Raw genomic sequence first — 25,460 nt, 5'->3', positions numbered from 1 at the left:
TTTGTATCGTACAAAATTAAAACATAGACGGAAGAGGTATGGGAGAACATGGGTGATAAGTTATCATTTTATTATTACCAGACGAATATGGTATTCTCAAAAAAGAACCTGTACAACTATTTATTCTTTAACAAAAAGAGGATAAGCATCATTTAGTTTATTTAAGATGACAATCCATATATTAGTGACACTTAATAGTACATGTGTCACTCGTATGCAATGAGAAGTGGGTCCCACTGTGGGCAGCCACAAAAGTTACCGACTTACAACAGCTATCAAGAGGTAAATTTGACGATGTATTATTGAAACATTCAAAACTGCTATGAAAACTGCAAGAAGTAAATACTCGTTCTTTACACATATCTAAGAAACTGCAAGAGGTAAATAATCGTTCTTTAAACATATCTAAGAAAACTGCTATGAAACACTGAAAGAACTTTTTGAAATAATTAATTAATCTATAGTTTGACGGAATAAACGCCTTCGTCAAACTAATGAATAAAAGCTAATGAATTAATGCTAATTTACTAATCCACGCAAGATAAGATTAGACGATGTTAGAAATTGGGCACCGATTGTGTGTATGTATGTCCAAAGTTCATCTTGGGTGGTTAAATAAAGTCATATGTTTGACTTTGTCAAAGGAAAAATCCTTCTCCAACTAACCAAGCCATGGTGAAACATGTGTCTTGTTTCTTTCCACCATGTATTTGCATGTTGCTAACAAGTGTTTAATCACTTGCTCCAAGTATTTGGTTCTTCCTTGACACTTGCCAAGAGAGGATACTTGGAGTGTAAGTATAAATAGCCTTCTAGTTTCATTTGTTGAAACATAATAAGAAGTAGAAGAAAACACTACAACTCAATAGTAGTGAGTTTAACAAGAGATAAACCAAGTATGGAGATTAAGCTAGAGAGTTCTAAGTTAGCATTCAAGTTAGTGAGAAAGTCTTCTAGTATTCAAACATTAGTTGTGAAGAATTACCCAAATCCCTTAGTGTTCTTTGGAGAGAAAATTGAGTTTCTACAAGGTATTTAGTTTTTGGAAATATAGTTTGTACTCATTTTTGTGGCATCTACTCACCACCGAGTTTGAAGGTTCAAGAACGTGAAACACAAGTGATCCACCGGTTCTAATTCATCCGCATTTGGAGCGATAACAAGGTATGAATTACAAACTCGCTTCCGCATTTGATTTGTTCAACTTACATATATATATATATATATATATGTATGTATTAGTTATATATGACTAACATTGGCATCAGAGCGTTTTATGCGTTTTCGTTAATTTTTTGAATGGACCATGGACTAAACAGTCTATTCCTAAAAGGACTATGACCTAAAATTAATTATGTGGAGCAATCACCTTTGTGGTTCAATGTGTTCCAATTTCTGGTCTTGCACCGACTATCCAGTGGACCATGGACTAAACGGCCTTTGCCTAAAAGGACCATGACCTAAAATTAATTTTGTGAAATAATCACCTTTGTGGTTGATTTAATTGATTTCATATAAATGTAACATGCATGATATTAATACTTTTTTTAATATGATTAATTTGTTGAATTATGTTGTTTAATTTAATATCATTAGTTTAATTATAAGTGTCTTGCTCAACAAAAATACTTAGTGTATGTGTTTGCGAAAATATATATTACTTTGTGTATTTTCAGAATTTTAGAAAAATCTAAAAGTGGATTTTTCATTACTTATGAAATGGGCCACATTTTATTTTAATTTTCATTAGTTGAAAAATAATTTACTTGCTTTATTTTCATTAGTTCAAAATAATTTCAATAGTATATGTTTCCGAAACAGTGCATATTTTCGTTAGTTGAAAATAATTCATGAGCGAGGTACTTTAAAAATTAGTAGCTTATTTATCTCCGCTGATAGATAACTAATCATCATATGTTGGTTGATTCTAAATGGTTTTATTGGCTTAAGTTATGTGCTTTACCAATATTTATTAGTCCAAATTAATTGATGGAGGTTATATTAAAATGCATATTTGGGTGATGATTATGCGCCTAGCGGAATTTTCGATCTCGGATTTGTGTGTAGATATGATTTTATCAATTAGATTTTGAGACAATATAGTGAGTGTACACATAATAATAATGTCCAACTTTGTGCAACAAACGTGTAGAAATGGCTAGCAACAATGTGATGGTTGATCTCAATAAGGGTGACAAACTTGATGGGAAGAACTATGATGTGTGGCATAGAAAAATTCGATACTTGTTGGATGAAGGAGTAAAAATGGAACTCCTAACAAATGAAATTGTCCGACCCGCAGAGGGTCATACTGCCCAACACCGTCGTGATCTTGAAGCCTACGAAACCTGGGTTAAGAAAGATTATAGTGCACGCCACACTATGTTGAGTAACATGCACAATGATCTTATTGGAGAATATGAGGATTTTCCTACTGCCAAGCAAATGTGTGACCAGCTAAAATTTGACTTTGGTGGTACGTCCACACTAGAATTCACAGCTTAGTGCTGAAATTTGAGGTCTACCGAAAGGATCCCAAGCATTCAGTGACATAACATCTTAGAAGGATGTCGTCAATGATTCGTGAGTTTAAATCTGCTGGGAATGTTCTAAGTGATGAACAACAAGTTTTAGCTGTGATAAGATCGTTGCATGATTCTTGGGTGCATATGAAGAAAATTCTTACTCATAATGAAAGCATCAAGAATTTTTCTGACATCTCTCGACACGTTGAGCTTGAAGCTGAGCGCCAAGAGGCGACACATGTGGCTACCTTGTATGCTCAAGGTGAGCGCAAACCACAAGGGAAGCGCAAGAACAATAGCCAAAGGGATGCTGAAAAGGAAGGAAAACCACCTAAGCGTCGTTGTGGCAAGCGTGCTGGCAAAAGAGATAAATCTAAGATGAAATGCTATAACTATGGAAACAAATGACACTTTGGCCATGAGTGCACTGATCCAAAAAAGGTACTTTGTTCATTTAACTCTGTTTACACATCTGTGTGTTCACATGTAATGGTTTCTCACTCTCTCGCTGAATGGATTGTAGATACGGGAGCAACAAAACATGTAGCTCGAGATCGAGCGGGGTTCGTAGATTATCGACGTATTTCACGTGGTACATATAGAGTCTATATGGGCAATGGCACATGTGAGGATGCTATGGGAATTGGCACGTATCAACTCTCTATGCACTCTGGATGCATTTTAACACTTCATGATGTGTTATACGTACCTGGAATTCATCATAATCTACTTTCAGTTATTTCACTTCTTAGTTTAGGGTACTCTTTCAAAATAGAAGACGGTAGGTTGGACATATTCTTTTATGGTACTTTGTTTGGACATGGTTATCTATTTAATAATTTCTTTAAATTAGACTTGTTTAATTCTGTTTCTTCTGAGACTTTAGTGTCTGATGCTAGTAGTAGTAGTAGTAGTAGTAGTAGTAGTAGTAGTAGTAGTAGTAGTAGTAGTAGTAGTAGTAGTAGTAGTGGTGGTGGTAGTAGTGTTATTGATTGTGTGACTTTGCATGCTAGACTAGGACATATCGGGCAAGATAGGATGACTCGGTTAGCTCGGGAAGGACATCTTGGCTCACTCGCTAAAGTTTCCTTACTCGTATCTGAACCTTTTCTAGAAGGAAAAGCTTGTAGAAAACCTTTTGGTAAGGCCAAACGTGTTGCTCAACCTCTTGAGCTGGTACATTCTGATATTTGTGGACCTATGAATGTTAAAGCTAGACATGGTTATTCTTATTTTATCACATTTATTGATGATTATACGTGATTTGGTTATGTATATTTGATTGCTCACCGTTACGAAGCCTTGGATTGTTTCAAGCGCTTTGTTGCAGAAGTTGAGAATCAAACTGGGAAGAGTTTAAAGACTCTCCGTACAGACCGTGGACGCGAATATTTATCCAATATGTTCAGGGAATTTTGTGAGAGTAAGGGAATAACTAGACAGCTTAAAATTCCAAATACTCCGCAACAAAATGGTGTTGCAGAGAGAAGGAATAGAACTTTATTATATATGGTTAGATCAATGATGGCGCAAGCCAACCTCCCAATATCTTTCTGGGGGGATGCTATTATGACTGCGTCCTACATTCTGAACCGTGTCCCAACTCAGTCGGTTTCTTCTACACCATATGAACTTTGGAAAAGAGAAAAACCTAATTTAGGAAATTTTCGTCCGTGGGGTTCAGCTGGCTATGTTCACAACGCTTCTCATGTGTATGGAAAGCTAGGTCCTAGAGCAAGAAAGCTTGTCTTTATAAGATATTCTAGTTGCTCAAAAGGCTCTGTGATGTATGGTGAACATCCAAGTGGAGGGATGATTGAGATAGAGTCCAGAGATATTGTTTTCGTTGAAAATGATTTCCCTCAAATCAGTGACATTAACAAAAACTTGGAACTCTTTGAAATAGAAGAGAGTGAAGATATCTTACCATCTTCGAGCAAAGGTAGGGAATTATTTTCTCAACCTATAATCCTGAGGATAGTGGGAGTGATCTGCATCCTAGTGGGAGTGAACCACTAGAGACACAAGTTTTTGAACCACGCAGAAGTGAGCGTGGAAAAGTACCCCGTCGTCACTTTGAGATTGAAGGGGGAATATTAATGTATGCTGCGAGTATTGAAGATCATCCTACTTCTTTTAGAGAAGCCATCTCTTCAACTGATAGCAATAAATGGCTTTTTGCAATTCAAGAGGAAATTAAATTAATGGATAAGAATGACGTTTTGGAGTTGGTTGATCTTCCGCCTGGACGAAAGGCCATTGGAAACAAATGGGTCTTTAAAATTAAACGCAAGGAGGATGGTTCAATCGAAAAATACAAAGCTCGTCTAGTGGGAAAAGGATATACCCAACAAGAGGGTGTTGACTATGAGGAAACCTTCTCTCCTGTGGTAAGGTGTGCCTCAATTCGCCTCGTGCTTGCTATTGTTGCATATTTGGATTTAGAATTGTTCCAGATGGATGTTAAAACTGCATTCCTCAATGGGGAACTAAACGAAGAGATTTACATGTCTCAACTGACGGGTTTTGAGGTCAAAGGACAAGAGCGCAGAGTTTGCCGTCTCAAACGTTCCATTTATGGCCTTAAACAATTGTATAGACAATGTTATATGCGTTTCCATCAATCTATCACCTCTAATGGTTATGAAATGATTGAGGAAGACCATTGTGTGTACATCAAATGATCCCAGGAAAGCATTTTTATCCTAGCCTTATATGTCGATGACATTCTATTAGCAGGTAATGATCTAGAAGGAATTGTCGCCACTAAGAAGTGGTTGTCCTCTAATTTTGAAATGACGGACATTAGTGAAGCTAATTATGTATTAGGTGTTAAGATCACGCGAGACCGCTCAAGAAAGACTCTTAGTTTGTCTCAAGAGACTTACATAAAAAAGATACTTGAGCGTTTTCGAATGCATGATTGCAAACCCATTGACACTCCTATGGACAAAGCATGTGTCCTAAGTAACGGTCAAAGCCCGAAGAATGAAGAAGAAAAGAAATACATGTCCAACGTACCATATGCATCTGCAGTTGGGAGTCTTATGTACGCTATGTTGTGTACTAGACCCGACATAAGTTTTGCAGTAGGGATGGTAAGTCGTTACCAAAGCAACCCTGGACCAGATCACTGAAAATCAGTTAAAAGGATATTTCGTTATCTTAAAGGGACTGCTAATCTCCCTCTTTGCTACCATGGTGAAGACATTAGACTTAGAGGATTTAGCGATGCCGATTGGAGCAACGATAGAGATGAGTTTAAATCCACTTCAGGATACGTTTTGAAACTTGTAGGTGGTGCAATCACTTGGTGTAGTAAAAAACAAAAGTGTGTTGCTCTGTCTATGATGGAAGCAGAGTATGTTGCACTTGCGGCAGCCGTCCAAGAAGCTTTCTGGTTAAGGAGATTTCTTAAGAGACTCGGTGTCTCGGAACATGCAAAATAAACGGTGTTGCTTCACAGTGATAGCACATCATCTCTAGCATATGTGAAAGATCCCAAATACTATGGAAAAACCAAACACATTTGTACAAGATTCCACTTTATACGCGATATGGTTGCACGAAGAAAGGCTGTTCTTAGACATATCTCCACAAATAGAATGTTGGCTGACCCTTTGACTAAGCCCATTCCGAGAATTGCTTTTCAATCTCACGTAGAGAACATGGGATTAAAATGGATTTGATATGTAGAACATGTGATAATGACATTATTATTATAAGTATTAATGCTTTCTTAAATGAATATGTTTTTATGGAAATCATATACTTTTGATGTGTACACGGATATTAAAGTTGTCTGCGGGCAAGAATAGGCCTACTCACACAGGTGATTCGCTTTGGCGCTTAGTATAGCGGGAAAGATGAGACAAAGAAGGGACGTTTTCCGGAATATATGTTTTTCCGGAAAACCACGTGCTTTTAATGTAAAACTTTTCTATACAACTAGAAGTCGCCTTAATATGTTTAAGATGAGATCTCACAAAGAGATCGATCATTAAAGGTAACCACCATTTAATGAAGCCTGTTACACAGCCAGATGTGATTTGCTGAACAGTTACTATGTGAATGACTGTTGGAACAGAAAGTCAAGTTAGGCGCTTAAATAGCGACTAGACTAAGATATGTATGGCGTATGCTTTTTATGCTGGACATGCCCATTTGAGTGGGAGAAACGCCATAGCATACACTTTGTGATGTATGTGCTAAGTCGACCGATTGTGAGAGCGATGAGTGATTCCCTGCTTCATTGCTGTGTGAGCCACTGGATTATTATCCAATTCATTTACCCCTTTGACTTGAGTTTATGTCATGAAGAGGATACTTAATGATGCTACTTTAGCATGTTTTCTAATACGATGCAACTTCCCGTATGATGATACATGTCTAGGAAAGCTGCTAAGTTGAATTCGAACGATATGAATTTCTTGGAATAAAATTTGATGATACACCATGAATTGTGACTCATAGCTGGCCAGCGTTTTTCGTTTTTCGAGAATCATGAGTACAATTGATAAAAATGTATGTGGGTGCAATACTGCTTGCTAGAGGTATTAAGAGTATTGTGTCAGGTGTAGTCAAATTATCTGAGGTAATGAGATACGAACATTCTTTGTGAAGGGTTGATGTCTCCATGCTGACTCGTAATGAGGTTCTAGTATGGAGCTCCCAAAATGAAGGTATCTCGGCGGTCGCACAAGCTATTTACCAATATGATCGTTTTTCTCTTAGAACTGCGATTGGAAAGCATGTTGGTGCTACACACACTATGTTTGAGTGGGAGATGTTAGAAATTGGGCACCCATTGTGTGTGTGGATGCCCAAAGTCCATCTTGGGTGGTTAAATAAAGTCATATGCTTGACTTTTTCAAAGAAAAAATCCTTCTCCAACTAACCAAGCCATGGTGAAACATGTGTCTTATTTCTTTCACCATGTATTTGCATGATGCTAACAAGTGTTTAATCACTTACTCCATGTGTTCACTCCATGCTAAAAGAGTGTTATAACTTGCTCCAAGTGTTTGGTTCTTCCTTGACACTTGCCAAGAGAGGATACTTGGAATTTAAGTATAAATAGCCTTCTAGTTTCGTTTGTTGAAACATAATAAGAAGTAGAAGAAAACACTACAACTCAATAGCAGTGATTTTAACAAGAGATAAACCAAGTGTGGAGATTAAGCTAGAGAGTTCTAAGTGAGCATTCAAGTTAGCGAGAAAGTCTTCTAGTATTCAAACATTAGTTGTGAAGAATTACCCAAATCCCTTAGTGTCCTTTGGAGAGAAAATTGAGTTTCTACAAGGTATTTAGTTTGTGGAAATATAGTTTGTGCTCATTTTTGTGGCACCTACTCACCGCCGAATTTGAAGGTTCAAAAACGTGAAACGCAAGTGATCCACCTGTTCTAATTCATCCGCATTTGAAGCGATAACAAGGTATGAATTACAAACCCGTTTCCGCATTTGATTTTTTCAACTTACATATATATATATCACAGTTACATATGACTACCAGAAGAAATAAAAGCTAATGAATTAATCCTCGGAAATCGAGTGTGGTACGTCTCTCTTAAGATAACTTCTTGTTAACAGGTAAAAGACTTTCAGTGAAAGTTGATACCAAAGATACATACCTTTCCTCGGATTAAGTTTCAGAATTCAATTGAGGAATTGAGGAGCATAGCTCATTAGGTTCAACTTTCCTAAAAGTTTTATTTTTCCAGTTGAAGTAAAAAAGAGAAAGATACCTTAATTTCGTCGCATCTTCATATGTTTCTCCGAGTATATCATCTGTTCCTGGACCTCCATGAAATTCGATACATGTTTTTTCATCCCATTGAAAAGGTAATTCGATATTTACTTCAGTCCAGCTTTTGTCACAACCCATAGTACTTGCATCCTTCCTATCATTATCTTCATCATTAAGTATCCACATCCTAACAGGATAACCAACACGTAATCTACGTAATACACCCACCCGATTGTTCACTTCGAATAGATTAACAGGCCGTCTGAAGGACCAGCCCTCATCATACAGAAGCTGATCAGTGATGAGTTTAGGGAGTGCAATTATTCTGAACTTCTCACTTCCAACATCAAATGCCACAATGACATTTTGGTCACTGCCATGGTTGCGGAATTTAAGCCGGTAAGTGATCCAATATACAGAGCCATTCACATATACGCAACCACCATTCCCGTCAAATAATGAGTTATCTTCAAGCTCGTACGGTGGGATCCCTTCGATAATTCTCCATGCGTTATTGCCTACAGTTAATACTTAGCAAGCTAAATAAGATGATTGACAATTTTCTAATATATTTTTCCAAAGACAAATCACTTTGTGCTCCTTAGTGGCAGGATCAAATCCAAATTGATAGCATGGTTGATTGTCAAGTTTGTTGCCTTTTGTCTTAAATGCTGTTTCCAACCATGGTGTTAATTCTCGGGTAGCAAGATTGTATATACGAACACCAAAATCCCATGATGTTTCAGTGAAACACATCATACCGTTCACTGGTTTCAAAATATTATCATATTTTACTGACAACAAGTTGATAATATTTTGAATAACTTGTAGTGCCCGTGTAGGTGCAATTTTTCCTGCTCTCCCACGCAAATCAGCTGTCAAGAGATTCTCCTGGTATTCCCTGCATATGATATAAAAAGAATCTTGAAGATCCTCGTCAAATTTCCAAGGTAATTGAACAGCTATGAAGGTAATTTCCAAGGTAATCTAATATATCAGCAAAATATTTATCATCTTGAATTATATATCGCCAATCTTTAGATACACACTTGAAGCGCATGAGTGTCTTTACCGGGAGCCAGCTCAATATGTCACATACTATCTCCACTCGATGAGATAACTCATCACTGCATATTTCTGTTGCATCTTCGATGCCATTGTACCTCATCTTCTTCATCTCTTCCTATTGATTTCACCCAAAAAAACAAAGCCACCGTTGGAAATCCTACACTCGGTTAATTACGGTTTGATTTGATGGATCTAATAACTAGAATGAAAAGTACTATATAAAGGGAACCAAAATCCTAAACTTGCCGCCCAAGCAAACTCGCCTAAAACCGTCATATGAATTTTATGTGGGACCCACTTTTTCCGGGTTAACTCCCATAACTTCTCTCCTAATACCACCACTTACCATGGTGTTATTGAAACTTGACCATATTTTTCATTCTTATCAACAATCCTGCGATGAATGAACAAGTGATTCGTGATTTCGACCTCAACCTTGCAAAGGCCACAGAGAGCAGAACAATCATACCTCTATTTTTAACATTATTCGCGTAGCCAATCTGTTCAGTATGCAATACCTTACCATGGCACAAAACTGATTTTCTTAGGTAGTAGTGGTCGAACCCAATTTCAAAACCATGTATACACATTTTAAACTCCTATCTGAGCCATATGATCCAGATACCTAATACCAAGCCACACTCATGTTACAGTTCCAATTTACGATCTGAGTACGGTTTTTCTCACTTTCAAATCTATTACTATTGTTGTATATAAATTATGATAAGGAGTCCTATTTGTATCTACTTGTAGCCTCTTATGTTGGTGTAATTTATGGCACTTTTTGTCAGTAAGAGAAAACACAATTACGAAGTATGGTGTCTTGAAAAAAAGTCTGGTCAGATGTTTCAGAACTAGTGTATTCACTGACATAAAGTTGGATAATCTCAATTTACCTAGATTTCTTCCTCAAATCAGTTGCAAGAAGGGAAATTTTTAGTATTCAAGCCGATGACAAAAAATAGAAGAATACACTGCATGTCCGCATTGCCAGACTTAAGGGGTTCACTTCAAAAGATTTACCACAACTCAACATGTCCAGTTTGATATCTTCTGGGAGGATATAGGCATTGGTGTTTGGGACGCTTTTCCTCTCTTTCTTGGGGTACTTATCTCCATCCTTAAAACTGTGATGCGGATACAGCATAAAACTTAGCCGCAGGCTTTATTCTTCGCTTATTACGGTGAAGGTGAAAAATGTTGCTAAAGAGGTAAATTTGAGATCTATTTCCTTGGGTTCTTCCGCAATTACAGCAATTAGAGGTTGATTGGAAGTCATTGCACAGTTCAGCAATGCATTCGTTTGAGCACCAATAGCTAACTTCCGTTTAAGGGACAATATATTCCTGGTTCAGCTTTGGATGCAAATTAATGGCGTTGTATCTTCTGATTGTCAAATCCTCACATTATGAGCAGAGATTTGTAGAAACAAATACAAAATGGTTCTTTACATATATCTAAGGGAAACTGCTATGAAAACAAAGAAAGAACTTTTTGAAATAATTAATTCATAGTTTGACAGAAAAATTAATACTTAGAACTAACAATCAAAATTTACTAATCCATACAAGATAAGATAAAAAGCTAATGAATTAATGCTCGGAAATCTAGCGCTGGACGCCTCTAACCGAATCTCTCTTAAAATGACTTCTTGTTAAGAGGTAAAAGGCTTTCAGTGAAAGTTGAAACTATAGATACATATCTTTCCTGGATGCATTTTCAAAATTCAAATGAGGAATAGAGGAGCATAGCTCATTGGATTCAATCTTCGTAAAAGTTTTATTTTCCCAGTTGAAGTAAAAAAGAGAGAGACACCTTAATTTTGCCACATCTTCATATGTTTCTATCAGTATTTCATCTGTTCCTGGAACCCCTTGAAATTTGACAAGTATTCTTTCGTCCCATTGAAAAGGTAATTCGATATCTATTTCCGTCCAGCTTTGGTTATAACCCATAGTACTTACATCGCTCTTATCATTATCTTCAACATTAAGTATCCACAGCTTCGCTGGATAACCAACACGTAATCTACGTAATACACCCACCCGATTGTTCACTTCAAATAGATTAACAGGCAGTTTCAAGGACCAGTTCTCATCATACAGAAGCTGATCAGTGATGAGTTTAGGGAGCGCAATTGTTCTGAACTTCTCACTTCCTACATCAAATGCCACAATCAGATTTTGCTCACGGCCATGGTTGCGGAGTTTAAGCCGGGCAGTTATCCAATATACAGAGCCATTCACATATATAGAACCACCGGTCCCAAATAATGAGTTATCTTCAACCTCGTACGGTGGGTTCCCTCCAATAATTCTCCATGCATTATCGCCTACAGTCAACACTTCGCAAGCTCCATATTAAGACGATTGAGAATCTCCAAAACTTTTTTTCCAAAAACAAATCACTTTGTGTTCCTTAGTGGCAGGATCAAATCCAAATTGATAGCAAGGTCTATAGTCAAGTCTGCTGCATTTTGTCTTAAATTTTGTTCCCAACCATGGTGTTAATTCTCCGGTGGCAAGATTATATATACGAACACCAAAATCCCATGATGTATCAATGAAACACATCATACCGTTCACTAGTTCCAAAACTTTATCATATTTTATTGATGTCCAATTGTTAATATTTTGAATAACTTGTGGTGCCCCTGAAGCTGTAATTCTTCAGCTGTCAACAGGTTCTCCCGGTACTTCCTATGTATGATAAAAATTGCACCTTCAAGACCCCCGGATAAATATAAAGGTAAGCGGATAAATAGATTGTTAAAGTATTTATCATCCCGAATTATATATAGCCAATCTTTAGAAATGCACTTGAATTGCATGAGTGACTTTACCGGGAGTCTGCTTAGTATATTACATACTATCCCCACTTGATGCGATATCTCACTACCATTGCAGCTTGCCATCGCCATCATCTTAGTCTCTTCCTATTGATTTCACCCAAGACAGAAAACTAACGTTGGAAACCCTACACACAGTTGGGATTTTCACGGATCGTTCTAATTAAAAACCCTAGCCGGAAACTAGGTATCTGAATTACCTATTATAACAAAATTTAATTATGGAATCATATGATTTACATTGAGAACCCATCGGCTAAATATAGTTGTATCGTAATACAGTTGTACCGTAACTTGGTAAAATACGGATCATTACCATAACAAGGTAAAAGACGGCCGGGTTGGTGAAACCGGGAGATATCAGTGAAAACCTATTTAATAAAGAACTTGAAACAAGTATCGTGGAATTCTCTTATCCCAATTCTGCTTGTAAGAACTAGTGGTGAACTCCGAATGAGCAATTTCATGGCATGGCAATTAGCTTATAGTGAGACAAACTAATGAAAACTTGGGAGACAAACTTTGGAGGACAAGCTAATGAAAACTTAGGAGACAAACTTTGATTCTTGTTTTACAAGCTGTGTGTTCTTCTATTGACATTCTTTGTGTTCTTAGAAGTTTCTTTGTTTTAGCTTTATTTTTGTTTTTGTGGCTTTAGCTCTATGTTGTGTGTTCTTCTATTGACATTCTTTGTGTTCTTAGAAGTTTCTTTGTTTTAGCTTTATTTTTGTTTTTGTGGCTTTAGCTCTATGTCAGTTGTATTAGCCCGCACACAGTTTGTGTGCATTTTAATCTATTCTCTTTGATCGATCAAAAAAAAAGACGTTTAACAATAAATAAAGTTGCATTTCGTATAAAGTATCTCTATGATATGTAATAAAAACCAACAGCCTTAGCGCCATGCATGTTTCGCGTTCTTCGTTGTCTGGAACCAAAAACAAATCGGAGTACCCAAATAACTACGAAGCAACAATAAAATTATTCATATATATATACAATATAAGTATATATGATCTCTTATCGTAGGTATACACATACTCATATATTCATGCATATTATATGGGGTTGGTAGTAGTTTTCACTGTACATTTAATAAGCAATTGAATTTGGCTATCAGGTTTTCTAACCATATGCTTGATGCATGGGTACAAGTTTAGATAATGTTTAGGTTAAGTTTCATGGGGTGCTAATCTAGCAGCTAGATTAGCAATCCACGTCAGCTAGCACAACCACCCAAGTCTTATGGGAGTGATATTCTAGCATGCTAATAGCTGAAACAAAAGAGCGGCAAGCGCTGAACCATTCAGCGTTTTCACTTTTCGTTGAATCATTTCGCGCTTGACCAGTCAACTCGGTCAAAGCGCGGAACCATTCCGTGCCTGGCGCTACGCTACAGAAATCGATCTAACCCAACAGAAGATCGATCTTCTTCTTCTTCTTCATTTTATTTCTTCCTCACCCAAAACCCTCAGAAAATGCGTGTAGCAGAGCAAGATTTCCAGGGATTTTCGTCTCAAATCGCACCGTGGGTTTGAACATCAACACGATTGGAATCATTTGAGAATGGTTTGGAGCGAATCCATCCACGAAATCGATTTGGGTAAGATTTTGAAACTTTAGGTTTTTATCATGATTTTTTGATGGAATTGATATCTTTAGATGATTGGTATTTATTATTTAGATGATATTTTTAGTATTGTATGATTTAGTTTGAATTTTTGTGATGAAATTTGATTTTGGGGATTAATTTGATAATTTGTGATAAAGATGAATGATAATTTGTATGATTCGTTTACATGATTATGATGAAAATGATACTTGTAGTATTTTTGATGAATCTAAATTTGTATGAATTTGTATCAAATTTACATGATTATGATGAAAATGATAAAATGTGGTTGATTCTTTTTTTCTTTTGTTATTGATTGTAGTATGAATATGGAAGAACATTTAGATGCTTTGGATATAGTATCAGCAAAGGGAGATAGGCATGTATCTAATAATTTGACTGATAGTCGGGCTATAAACTTTAGAGGCAGTTTTAACGAGGTTGAAACGTTATACAAAATTGTAGTGAAAGATAATCCGATAGCACAACGATACTGTGATAATTGTGGTTTTCTTTTGTCTTTGAGTTTAATTGCCAATGCGGCTAGATTTTTAGTTGAAGCCATAACTGAGAGATGACGGAAAAAAACCAAGAGCTTCCATTTTAGAAAATTTGAGCTTGGCATCCTTCCTGTAGATTGGTATATGTTAACTGGAATTCCCATTGGTGATCCTACAAAACATCAAGTAGTTATGCCGGCATTGGGTGAGCTAACATATGCTTCTTTGGATGATTTGTATTTTCAAGATTTCAAAGGATTTGATAAATGAAACACTAAGCAAAATACAATATCCATGTATATCTTGAGAACCTATATTAAAAGTAGAGAAAATACCAACAATGTTGAATGTGCAAATTTATTGACAAGAGCATTCTTTCTTTGGTGTTTTGGTCATTTTCTTATTGCAGGTTCTAGTGGAAGAGTACACAAACGTTGGGTTTTATTGTTGGATAATTTGGATAAAGTTGTGGAATATGATTGGGGTTTAGCTTCCTTAGGTAATACCTACAAATTTCCTGATGAATGGTCATAGAATGGGAAGGATTTATCTGGCATGGTTATGGTAATTGAGTATTAGTACTATTATTACTTTCGCAACATGAAACCCTTGCTTTGTCAGACACCTGGAGGATAACACCATGATATTTTCCCAAAAATTAGTCTCTTCAAGAGGATTAACATTAAATCAAGGAAGAGAGGCCAAAGATGAGGCCAAAGAGGAGGCCAAAACGATACGAAGAAACACTCAGTGTCCAATGCAAGAGCACAAATTTACACTAGAACCAGTGCATTATGTATTTGGCAACCATTGCTAGAGAGTGTGTATTCTGAGGGAGAAAATTATGAATATGCACTACAGTTATCCAGAGTGAGAGTTGTGTTTTTTAACCTAGAAAAAAACTACAAAAGAGTTAGTTGTTATTTGGCTTAGAGATTCCAGAGGAAGATAGCAGGTGAGATTGTAGTCCTAGGAAATCCTCCAGATTTGGATAAAGTTGGGGACAGGGAGATTATAGGTGTATGCGCCGAACACTATTTGGAAGTCAATGAGGATCAATATAACAGGTAGTGGAAGATGACGAGTGTTGGACCTTATCTCACTGGGTCATACCATTCACAGAATGTCGATGAGATAGCAGTGGGTAGCACAGCTATTCCTGGCCATTTGTTACCTAGTCATCCGCCTTCTAGCTTGATGTCACAGACCTATACTTATGGCACACAGAATGAGCCCCTATCACAGCTGCCGGAGACAGATTTCACTTTACCATTCATCAATACAGTTGGCGTTGAAGAGCGAGTAGAAGTTCCAAGGCAACCTTGTCCGTATAACTTTTTTGCGATGGGTTTGACATTGGTAAGTTCATTTACATTTTTTTATATTTTCATTTTCATTTTAAGTTTCTTGAATATTCCATTAAACCTACCTCCTTTATGCTTGTAGGATCAGTGTTTCAGTTATATGTCACAACAGTATGAATTCTACAATGGAGCTCATCAAGTAGTACCGAGAGAGTCAAGGCGCATTTATGTCTCAAGTTCATGTTCCTCATCTGGAAGATCTTCTTCTTCAATACCATCTGCCTATTCCTCACAACCAATCAATCAAGAAGATCTCACATTGGCTGGTTCATTTGATCAATGGCCTTCAACTCAAGGATGTTACCTTCCTAGGTATGACAATGGAGCAACTATATAACACAATCAACAACAACCTCCCTAAAGCAATGAATTTACCGATGCGTTGTTAGATACCGAACGTAACATTGTTTATGATATTCAATACACCCAATCAACCCGTCGTTTGAGTGAAGGAAAGTATTTGTAGTGGTTTATGAAAACATATGGATTGTTATTTCTTTTTTATGGAGTGTTTGTGAAAAACATATGGATTGTTATTTCTTTTTTATGGAGTGTTTGTGAAAACATATGGATTGTTATTTCTTTTTTTATGGAGTGTTTTAAGTAGTTTTTTTCTCTTTATTATGGAGTGTTTTAAGTACTATTTTTCTCTTTATTATGGAGTGTTATATAAAGCGTTTTTTTTTAAATGGATTGTCTTAATTTTGTTATATTAGGTACATTATGCAAGGAGCTTTGAGAAGAATTTTTTTCGGTCTTCCAGATGATGAAGATGATACTAATTAGAATGTTATAGCAGTGGTCTACGCTTTTGGAGTCACAGAGGAAGCAAGGACTACATCAAACCATCCCAAATGAGGTCAAGGAACATCAGAAGGTGCACAGAAACCGTGTAGATGCCGATGCAAGGATGATGCATCAATACTTCAAATTCGGGTGTACATATGGGCCAAAGAAGTTCAAAGGTCGGTTTGATTTGTTCCGTCCCTTTTTTCTGGGAATTTTAGAGCAAGTTTGTGATTATGACCATGATTTTCGTCAAAAAACCGATGCTTGCGGTATCCCTAGCCATTCTCCATATATGAAAAATGGTTGCCGTGATGAAACATGTTTCCAAAGGTATTGCACCAGATTCTATAAAACCGATGTGGACACCGATGAAGACCAATATGACCCTCAAGGAGATGGAGCATTTTATGAGAATGGAGAGTAAAGTTCATACTACTTTTTTCAATCAAGCACGTATTCATTAAGTAGACATTTTAATTAGTTCTTGTAATTACATTACATACTTAACTAGAACTTCATAAATACTTATTCATGCACATTTACAATTACATTACATATTTAACTAGAACTTCATAATACTTCTTCATGCATATACTTCATTCAAATCAACTTCGAGCTCCACCAAATATCTCCAAAGCGGTGATATGAATGAACGGCATTCCATGACCCGTTTGGTATAAATTCAAAGCATCTTCACGATTACCATTTGACCTCCTTAATGAAATTTGAAAATGCTTGCAATTACGCTTGATGCTTGCTAACCGAATTTGTAGTTGTTTTTTGCATCTTCCATTAGCATTACCATTGATTCTCACAAATTCTTGAACAACTTGTTCCCAAAAGGAGTTGGTTGTTAATCGAGTGTTGTTAATTTTTCAATAACTTCTCACCAAGTCATTGTCTTCGGCAATTGAGAATGCAACCATGCTTGAATTTTGAATTGAGAATTTAGGAGAAGAAGAATAGAGTGAAACTTCACAAGTTTGGGGTGGGAATTTTGAGTTTATGTGTTTGGTTTATATAGAGAGAAGAAATGATCTGAGTTTAGGCTGAAAATGTAGCCGACAAAGCACTGAACCATACAGCGCCAAGCGCTGAACCAAACAACGCTATGCCCTATCAGCCGTTATTGTCAACGGCTAGAAGATGAGCGTTGTAATATTCCGCGCCAGACGCTGGACAGTTCTGCGCTGGACGCTGAACCATTCAGCGCTTTTATTCTCAGCTATCAGATCAAGATGACCGTATTGCATTTTCAACGACTCAGATTTAATGGCCGTTGAAGGTCAAAATATAGCGCTTTTTGATCATTTTTAAGTTTGAATTAAAAGTTGAATTTCAATTTCAATGTACTTTTTTAGTTTTTAGAAGTAGAATTTAAATTTCAATGTAACTTTTAATTTTTAGAAGTAGAATTTTAATTTCAATGTAATATTTAATTTCAAAATACATAGTAACATTGTTTTGCAATGTAATGAAAGAATTTCTTAGTTTGGAAAATTTTAAAATTTTGAAACAAACAGCTATATTTTCAGGCTTCCCTATAAATAGAGAACTACTTATCCTTCATCCCTCACACCAAAATCAATTGATTCTCTTCTTCATTGATTTTCTTCTTCTTCTTCTTCTACAATTTTGTTTATACAAAATATGGAACACTTTCAAACAAAAGAGGTGCACTAATTCTCTCTTGGATTATAGCAAGTAATGATTCGATTAGAGGAAAAGATCAAAAAGGTTCACAACTTTGGAAGAGAATTATGCAAGAGTACGTTAAAAGATGGACGCAAGGTAAGGATAGGGGAAAAAAAGGTATTGCAATCAAGGTGTAACACGTTGAGAGGCGAAGTGGGGAAATATTTTTCATTCATAAGACCTTACTTAAACAATAAACCTTCGGGATTGAATGAACGAGATTATGTAAGTACCGTAAAAAAAATTATGTTTTTTTTTCTTCCAAATATATTTCATTCATAAGACACTAATACATTTTTTTCCATTTCTTTCCACAGTACTGTCTTGGAAGACAAAATTATGAATCAGCAAATAACAAACGTTGGATACATGAATCGGTTTTCCATCTCCTGAAGACCTATCAACCATATTACAGTCCAGAGGTGAATAATGATGTTGGACCTAGTCAAGCAACTCAACCTAGTACTTCCGCTCCAGCAACTATGGATGAATATTTGGAGGATATGGCAAGGTTTGGTGGCTCATCATCTACCCAAGGGTCTGATACCTCAGACATATCGCATATAAGACGCTATTTCGAACAAACAGATGATGTTAGAAGTTCAGGAAGATATAAAGCAAAGAAAAAGGCTCGTGAGGCTAAAGCATCGGAGAGAGAAGATGATAAAATGGACAATCTCATACAACTTCTTGAAAATTCACAAGCACAAAGGGTTGCAAAGTATGAAGCCGAGGAAGAGTTCTTTAAGAAAAATATGGAAAACACTACAATCTTGGCACAAACGTAACAAAGAGAATCGGACTTGAAGATCCTACGCCAAAATTTGAATGAAGTACAAGATTGGGAGATACCCCTTTACAAGAAATGGACGAACGAGATTTTGGTTCATAATGGCTTAGAACCAATCCCCTAAATTAAAGTGATTTATTATTAATAATTTAAGTTATTAGAAGTTCATTTTTAAGTTTGAATTAGAAGTTGAATTTCAATTTCAATGTACTTTTTTAATTTTTAGATGTAGAATTTGAATTTCAATGTAACTTTTAATTTTTAGAAGTAGAATTTTATTTTCAATGTAATTTTTAATTTCAAAATACATAGTAACATTGTTTTGCAATGTAATGAAAGAATTTCTTAGTTTGGAAAATTTTAAAATTTTGAAACAAACAACCGTTGGAACGAATTGTCAAACTTTTCAAAATTCAAAATTTGAAAACATACCTATCTCGCGGTGTAACATGAGTGTGAGAAAACAAAGAATGAAAACAGTATAAAATTTAATGACTGAACTATTGATGGAGTAAAAAAGTAGGAAAAAAAAGGTCAAGCGTTGATATAGCACTAACGTGGGGCGCGTCGCTAAAGCTTGGCGATGTACCATTCAGCGCTAAAGCTTGGTGTTGTATCATTCAGCACAGATGCTTGGAATATTCTTCCTAGCGTTGTTTCGTTCCGCGAAAAGGTAGTTTTCTCAGCGCTGAATCATTAAGCGAAAATATCTAGCTGCTAGTTCACATACTAGCAACTGGTAAGAGAGAGAACTAGTATTAACTCTTTTGCCACACTTTTTTTTTTGAATTGCGACACTTAAGTGCCAATCTAGCCCATAAGACTTAGCCTTATAACTTAAAAACAGGCCTCAAGATCCAAAATGTACCATTGTAGCCAAAAATCTCTCTGTGATCCAACATCTGCTGTGTTGACCAGCGTTGGTCAAAATTTTGTTTGACATTTCAACGATTCAATCTAGAAATGATGAATTAGGACCCAACGTCGCTCTAGTTTAGTGGTAAGAATTCCACGTTGTGGCCGTGGAGACTTGGGCTCGGATCCCAGCAGCCACAAATTAACTTTTTCTTAGTGTTTTTTAACCGTTTGTAATTTTTCACTAGTGAGGGATCTCTTGAAAGTTCAGCCAATGACCAACTTTTTCTTAGCTCCGCCCATACACGTTGAATTGCCGGTGTATGGTGTAACCGATACCAGCAAGTCCTTCGAATTTTTTTTTATTGAACAGCGTTATATCAAGCTTGGAGCGCATTAAACCAGGCTAGAACGAATACTTGCTTACATTTGTCTGTCAACATATAGACTAAACTCATGTAACCTGCAAAGGATAATCTTTGCGACGTACGAGCCGAGTATAATTAACTACATAATGCTCTAAAGATAATAATTGATCACAAAATGTTGCAACAAAACTGTACTGGGAAAATTAACAGATACAGGGACATCACATAAGAATTCTTCCAATACCTATAAAATGTTGGAATATGTACAGCCTTGGAACAACAACTTATAGACAATGAACGAATTCTAACAGAATATACAATTAAATTTACTAGCCTGGTACTGCGGTGGTGAAGGGATTGAAACCCGACTGTCAAGATTCCAACTGTCGGAAAATATAAATATATATCATTAACGAACAGCACTAACACAGCAAGCGTGTACTATATCGTAACAGATCTTTTCTTGGTAGTAGTCCATTATGCAATGCACGATTGGTACATTGTACAATCTGTTCATCTATAGGTTTAGGTTATTATGATGCATGTGTATATAACAGCCGAAGATCGACATGATACCTTCGTTAATTACTGGCAACGCTTTTGTCATCCATGTTTGGAACAATGCAGAGACAGCGGCGAATACAAAGGAAGTCCAACCACATCAATACGTCCCCAGTTGTACTCTATAGCTTGTGTATAAAAGGAGAACCAGGTGAACCAATAACCATTATCAAAACATAACTCAAATTTTGTATCTAGTACCTTCTTCCTCTTCTAAATAAGGTGAAAATGTCTTCCTCAAACAAAATTGCATTCCATGCTCGCTCTATCAGTTTACCCACCAGATTTAACCCACTCGCTGCTGCAGTTGAGGCACAATTGTGCACATTGAGATCTACAGATCTCACCTCATCCATCTCCAACAACTTGGTTGCTCTAAAGGACTTGTACGAATGTGTTGAAGATTTCCTTTCCACAGAAGATGGCAAATGCTTAGACGCGGTCTTGGACAGATCTGTCATGTTGTTGGATGTTTGTGCAACTATTAAGGATGTTTTGTCTATGATGAAGCAATCTACCCAGGATCTTCAATCATCTATTCGAAGGCGATCAAATGAATTTGACGCTTACATGATCTCAAGAAAGAAAGTCTGCAAAATTATCCAAAAATGCCTTTCAGATCTTAAGAAAAACACCAACAAGAACAATGATGTTGTCGCCGATATCCTAACAGAAGTTGAAGCAATTACCCTTGCAGTTTTTGAATCTGTCTTGTCTTTCCTGTCTGCACCAAAGCAAAGGTCACTAGTCTCAAAGTTGACCACCAAAAGTGCAACCCAACAAGTTGTCAATGAAGTAACCAAGGTGGATGTCGCATTGAAATCCAAAGTCATTGAAGCAAAAGAAGTGCAGAAGCCATTGGCTGCCCTTGACATGACCCTTCAAGATCTTGAAGATGGATTAGAATCTGTCTTCAGGTGCCTAATCAAGAACCGAGTTTCACTTCTTAACATCCTTAACCAATAGGAAATCTCCATAGATTTCTTCACCTCTCATTGGTATTTTCCGCATTTTATCAGGAATTGCCAATTGAATTTTTACTGTACATTTGTATATAAAAGAAAAGACAAAGTAAATTAATACAAGAAATCACTTTACTCAAAATATGTGTCGCAAATTTACATCATTGTTTTATCTTCTTTTGTGGTGTTTGTTCAAATTTACATTTGGTAATTATACATCCCATCATTAAAGCAAACAAATACTCGGTGATTAAGGTCCAGACTGATTAAGGAAGCATTGACCTTTTATTATTATATCAAATGAGCATGTGAAGATTCTAATTGTTGAGAAACAAGGGGACATATGTAAGGGCTAATCCACAAGAGATACGCAAATCATTAAAGATAACGTGTTTGCCTCAGTCTGATTTCAAGGCTGTCAAGATTCTAATTGTTCCAGAGAGTTTATGCATCATTCATTTATTTTTTAAAATGTCAACTTAAGCAATAAACGAACTCTTAATTTTCTAATTCTGTTATGCTATACATCCATGATCTGGTATTTAAGAACATTTAACCAATTGAATAGCTACGCGTGCACATATAACAATCTACTTAAGTGATGTGACAACTAACAAGGCGACAAGAAGAGTATGATGTGCAGATACCCGTAGATAGAGAAAATATAACCAGAGCATATATATATAATAAGAAACCAAGCCTGTCGAGATTCTAACTGTTGGAAAGTAACAGCACTAAAAATGTTAACGCTTAAGATCAACAAGATACCTTCATTTATTAGTGACCACACTTTTGTCATCCATGATTGGAACAATGCAGAGACAGCGGCGAATAGAGAGGAAGTTCCACCACATGAATACGTCCCCTCCTGTACCTTGTAGCGTAACTATAAAACGAGCACCAAGTGAACCAACAGCCATCATCAAAACATAACTCTACATTAACATTTATATCAGCTAATACTTTCTTCATCTTGTAAACAAGTCGAAAATGTCTTCCTCAAAGAAAATTGCTTACCATGCTCGCTCTATCAGTTTGCCCACCAGATCCCACCCACTCGCTGCTGCAGTTGAGGAACAATTGTGCAAATTGAGATCTTCAGATCTCACCTCATCCATCTCCAACAACATGGTTGCTCTAAAGGACTTGTACGAATGTGTTGAGGATTTCCTTTCTACCGAAGATGCAAAACACTTAAATGCAGCCTTGGATAGATCGGTCATGTTGTTGGATGTTTGTGCAACTATTAAGGATGTCTTGTCTATGATGAAGCAATCTGCCCAGGATCTTCAATCATCTATCCGAAGGCGATCCAATGAATTTGATGCATACATGATCTCAAGAAAGAAAGTCTGCAAAATTATCCAAAAATGCCTTTCAGATCTTAAGAAAAACACCAACAAGAACAATGATGTTGTCGCCGATATCCTAACAGAAATTGAAGCAATAACTCTTGCAATTTTTGAATCTGTTTTGTCTTTCCTATCTGCAACAAAGCAAAGGTCACTAGTCTCAAAGTTGACAAACAAAAGTGCAACCCAACAAGTTGTCAATGAAGTAACCAGGGTAGATGTTACATTGAAATCCAAAGTCATTGAAGCAAAAGAAGTGCAGAAGCCATTGGCTGCTCTTGACATGACCCTTCAAGATCTTGAAGATGGAGTAGAATCTGTCTTCAGATGCCTGATCAAGAACAGGGTTTCACTTCTTAACATTCTGAACCAATAGGAACTCTATAGATTTCATCACCTATCATTGGCATTTTCCGCATTTTATCAGGAATTGCCAATTGAATTTTTACTGTACATTTTGTATACAAAAGAAACAACAAAGTATATCAATACAAGAAATCACTTTACTAGAAACAATTGTCACAAATTTGCATCATTCTTTTATCTGCTTTTGTGGTGTTTTTGCAAATCCACAGTTGGTAATTACAGATTAATAAATTACATGTTCCATAATTAAAGCATATGAATCACTCAATAAGTTCCGCGTATATCGATATAGGACTATTAACAAAACAAATAATTGAACATGTGAAGATTCTAATTGTTGAGAAACAAGGGGACATACGTATAGGCTAACCAGAAAGTGATACGCAAATAAATTAAGATAACGCGTTTGCTACTCTTCCATTTCAAGGCTGTCAAGATTCCAATTGTTGAGAGCTTATGCATCATTCATTTATTTTCTGAAACGTCAGCTTAAGCAATAAACAAACTCTTATTTTTTTCTACTTCTGTTATGCCTTACATCCATGATTTGGTGTTAAAGAACATTCAACCAATTGAATAGCTGCACATATAACGATTTACTTGACTGTTGTGACAAGGCGACAAGTTCTTGGAAAATATGTAGATTGTGATTTTCCGTCTTCATATATTAGCATATGTATATGTCCCTGAAAACTATACTTCTTGCTTATAACAATAGGCAAAAAAACAGAAGTTCCTATGATATAACAACTAAACAAGGAGCCCAGGAGTGGGATCAAGAGGATTTATTAAATTCTTCAAGTAATGCACAATGTTAATTGGTAATTAAGTTGAAATATCATATTTGTTGGTTGTTAAATATAGCTATCTTGTTGATAAGGAAACAGGGTTTGACATGATCGAAAAGATATAACCAGAACATATATGTATATAATAAGAAACCAAGGCTGTTGTTTAGAAAATACAAATATATTGATCATAAATTACTAATTAACAACACTTAACAACCAAGCCTGTACTATATCATAACAGATCTTTCTTATAGGTGTTGGGTTAAAAATTATAAATCATATATAAACTTAAGATCGACATGATACCTTCATTTATTAGTGGACAAACTTTTGCCATCCATGTTTGGAACAATGCGGAGACAGCGGCGAATACAGAGGAAGTTCCACCACATGAAGACGCCCCCCTGCTGTACCTTGTAGCCTGACTATAAAAGAAGCACCAAGTGAACCAATAACCATTATCAAAACATAACTCTGTATTAACTTTTATATCTAGCTAATACCTTCTTCCTCTACCAAACAAGGTGAAAATGTCTTCCTCAAACAAAATTGCTTACCATGCTCGCTCTATCAGTTTGCCCACCAGATCTAACCCACTCGCTGCTGCAGTTGAGACACAATTGTGCAAACTGAGATCTTCAGATCTCACCTCATCCATCTCCAACAACTTGGTTGGTCTAACGGACTTGTACGAATGTGTTGAGGATTTCCTTTCCACCGAAGATGAAAAATGCTTAGATGCAGTCTTGGACAGATCTGTCATGTTGTTAGATGTTTGTGCAACTATTAAGGATGTTTTGTCTATGATGAAGCAAACTGCCCAGGATCTTCAATCATCTATTCGAAGGCGATCCAATGAATTTGATGCATACATGATCTCAAGAAAGAAAGTCTGCAAAATTATCCAAAAATGCCTTTCAGATCTTCAGAAAAACACCAACAAGAACAATGATGCTGTCGCCGATATCCTAACAGAAGTTGAAGCAACAACTCTTGCAGTTTTTGAATCTGTCTTGTCTTTCCTATCTGCACCAAAGCAAAGGTCACTAGTCTCAAAGTTGACCAACAAAAGTGCAACCCAACAAGTTGTCAATGAAGTAACCAAGGTAGATGTCGCATTGAAATCCAAAGTCATTGAAGCAAAAGAAGTCCAGAAGGCATTGGCTGCCCTTGAGATGAGCCTTCAAGATCTTGAAGATGGATTAGAATCTGTCTTTAGGTGTCTGATCAAGAACCGATTTTCACTTCTTAACATTCTTAACCAATAG

General features: G+C 36.4%; 3 protein-coding genes across 3 annotated transcripts; all 3 read left to right on the top strand.

Moving 5' to 3' along the window:
• Window positions 1-20,949: 20,949 nt before the first annotated feature.
• LOC113351366 lies at window positions 20,950-21,687 on the top strand. The gene has a single exon (XM_026595367.1). The coding sequence runs from the start codon at window positions 20,950-20,952 to the stop codon at window positions 21,685-21,687; it is 738 nt and encodes a 245-aa protein (XP_026451152.1).
• Window positions 21,688-22,673: 986 nt separating this feature from the next.
• LOC113351365 lies at window positions 22,674-23,411 on the top strand. The gene has a single exon (XM_026595366.1). It carries the CDS (start codon window positions 22,674-22,676, stop codon window positions 23,409-23,411), a length of 738 nt encoding a protein of 245 aa, XP_026451151.1.
• A 1,311-nt stretch (window positions 23,412-24,722) lies between these two features.
• On the top strand, window positions 24,723-25,460 carry LOC113351364. The gene has a single exon (XM_026595365.1). The coding sequence runs from the start codon at window positions 24,723-24,725 to the stop codon at window positions 25,458-25,460; it is 738 nt and encodes a 245-aa protein (XP_026451150.1).

This window comes from Papaver somniferum, chromosome 2 (assembly GCF_003573695.1).
Source record: "Papaver somniferum cultivar HN1 chromosome 2, ASM357369v1, whole genome shotgun sequence".
NCBI lineage: Eukaryota > Viridiplantae > Streptophyta > Magnoliopsida > Ranunculales > Papaveraceae > Papaver > Papaver somniferum.
This window is presented reverse-complemented; position numbering and strand designations above follow the sequence as displayed.

What these genes read in the sequence shown, in the direction of transcription:
- LOC113351366 (XM_026595367.1), top strand. Translation starts at nt 20,950, where the DNA reads ATGTCTTCCTCAAACAAAATTGCATTCCATGCTCGCTCTATCAGTTTA.
- LOC113351365 (XM_026595366.1), top strand. Translation starts at nt 22,674, where the DNA reads ATGTCTTCCTCAAAGAAAATTGCTTACCATGCTCGCTCTATCAGTTTG.
- LOC113351364 (XM_026595365.1), top strand. Translation starts at nt 24,723, where the DNA reads ATGTCTTCCTCAAACAAAATTGCTTACCATGCTCGCTCTATCAGTTTG.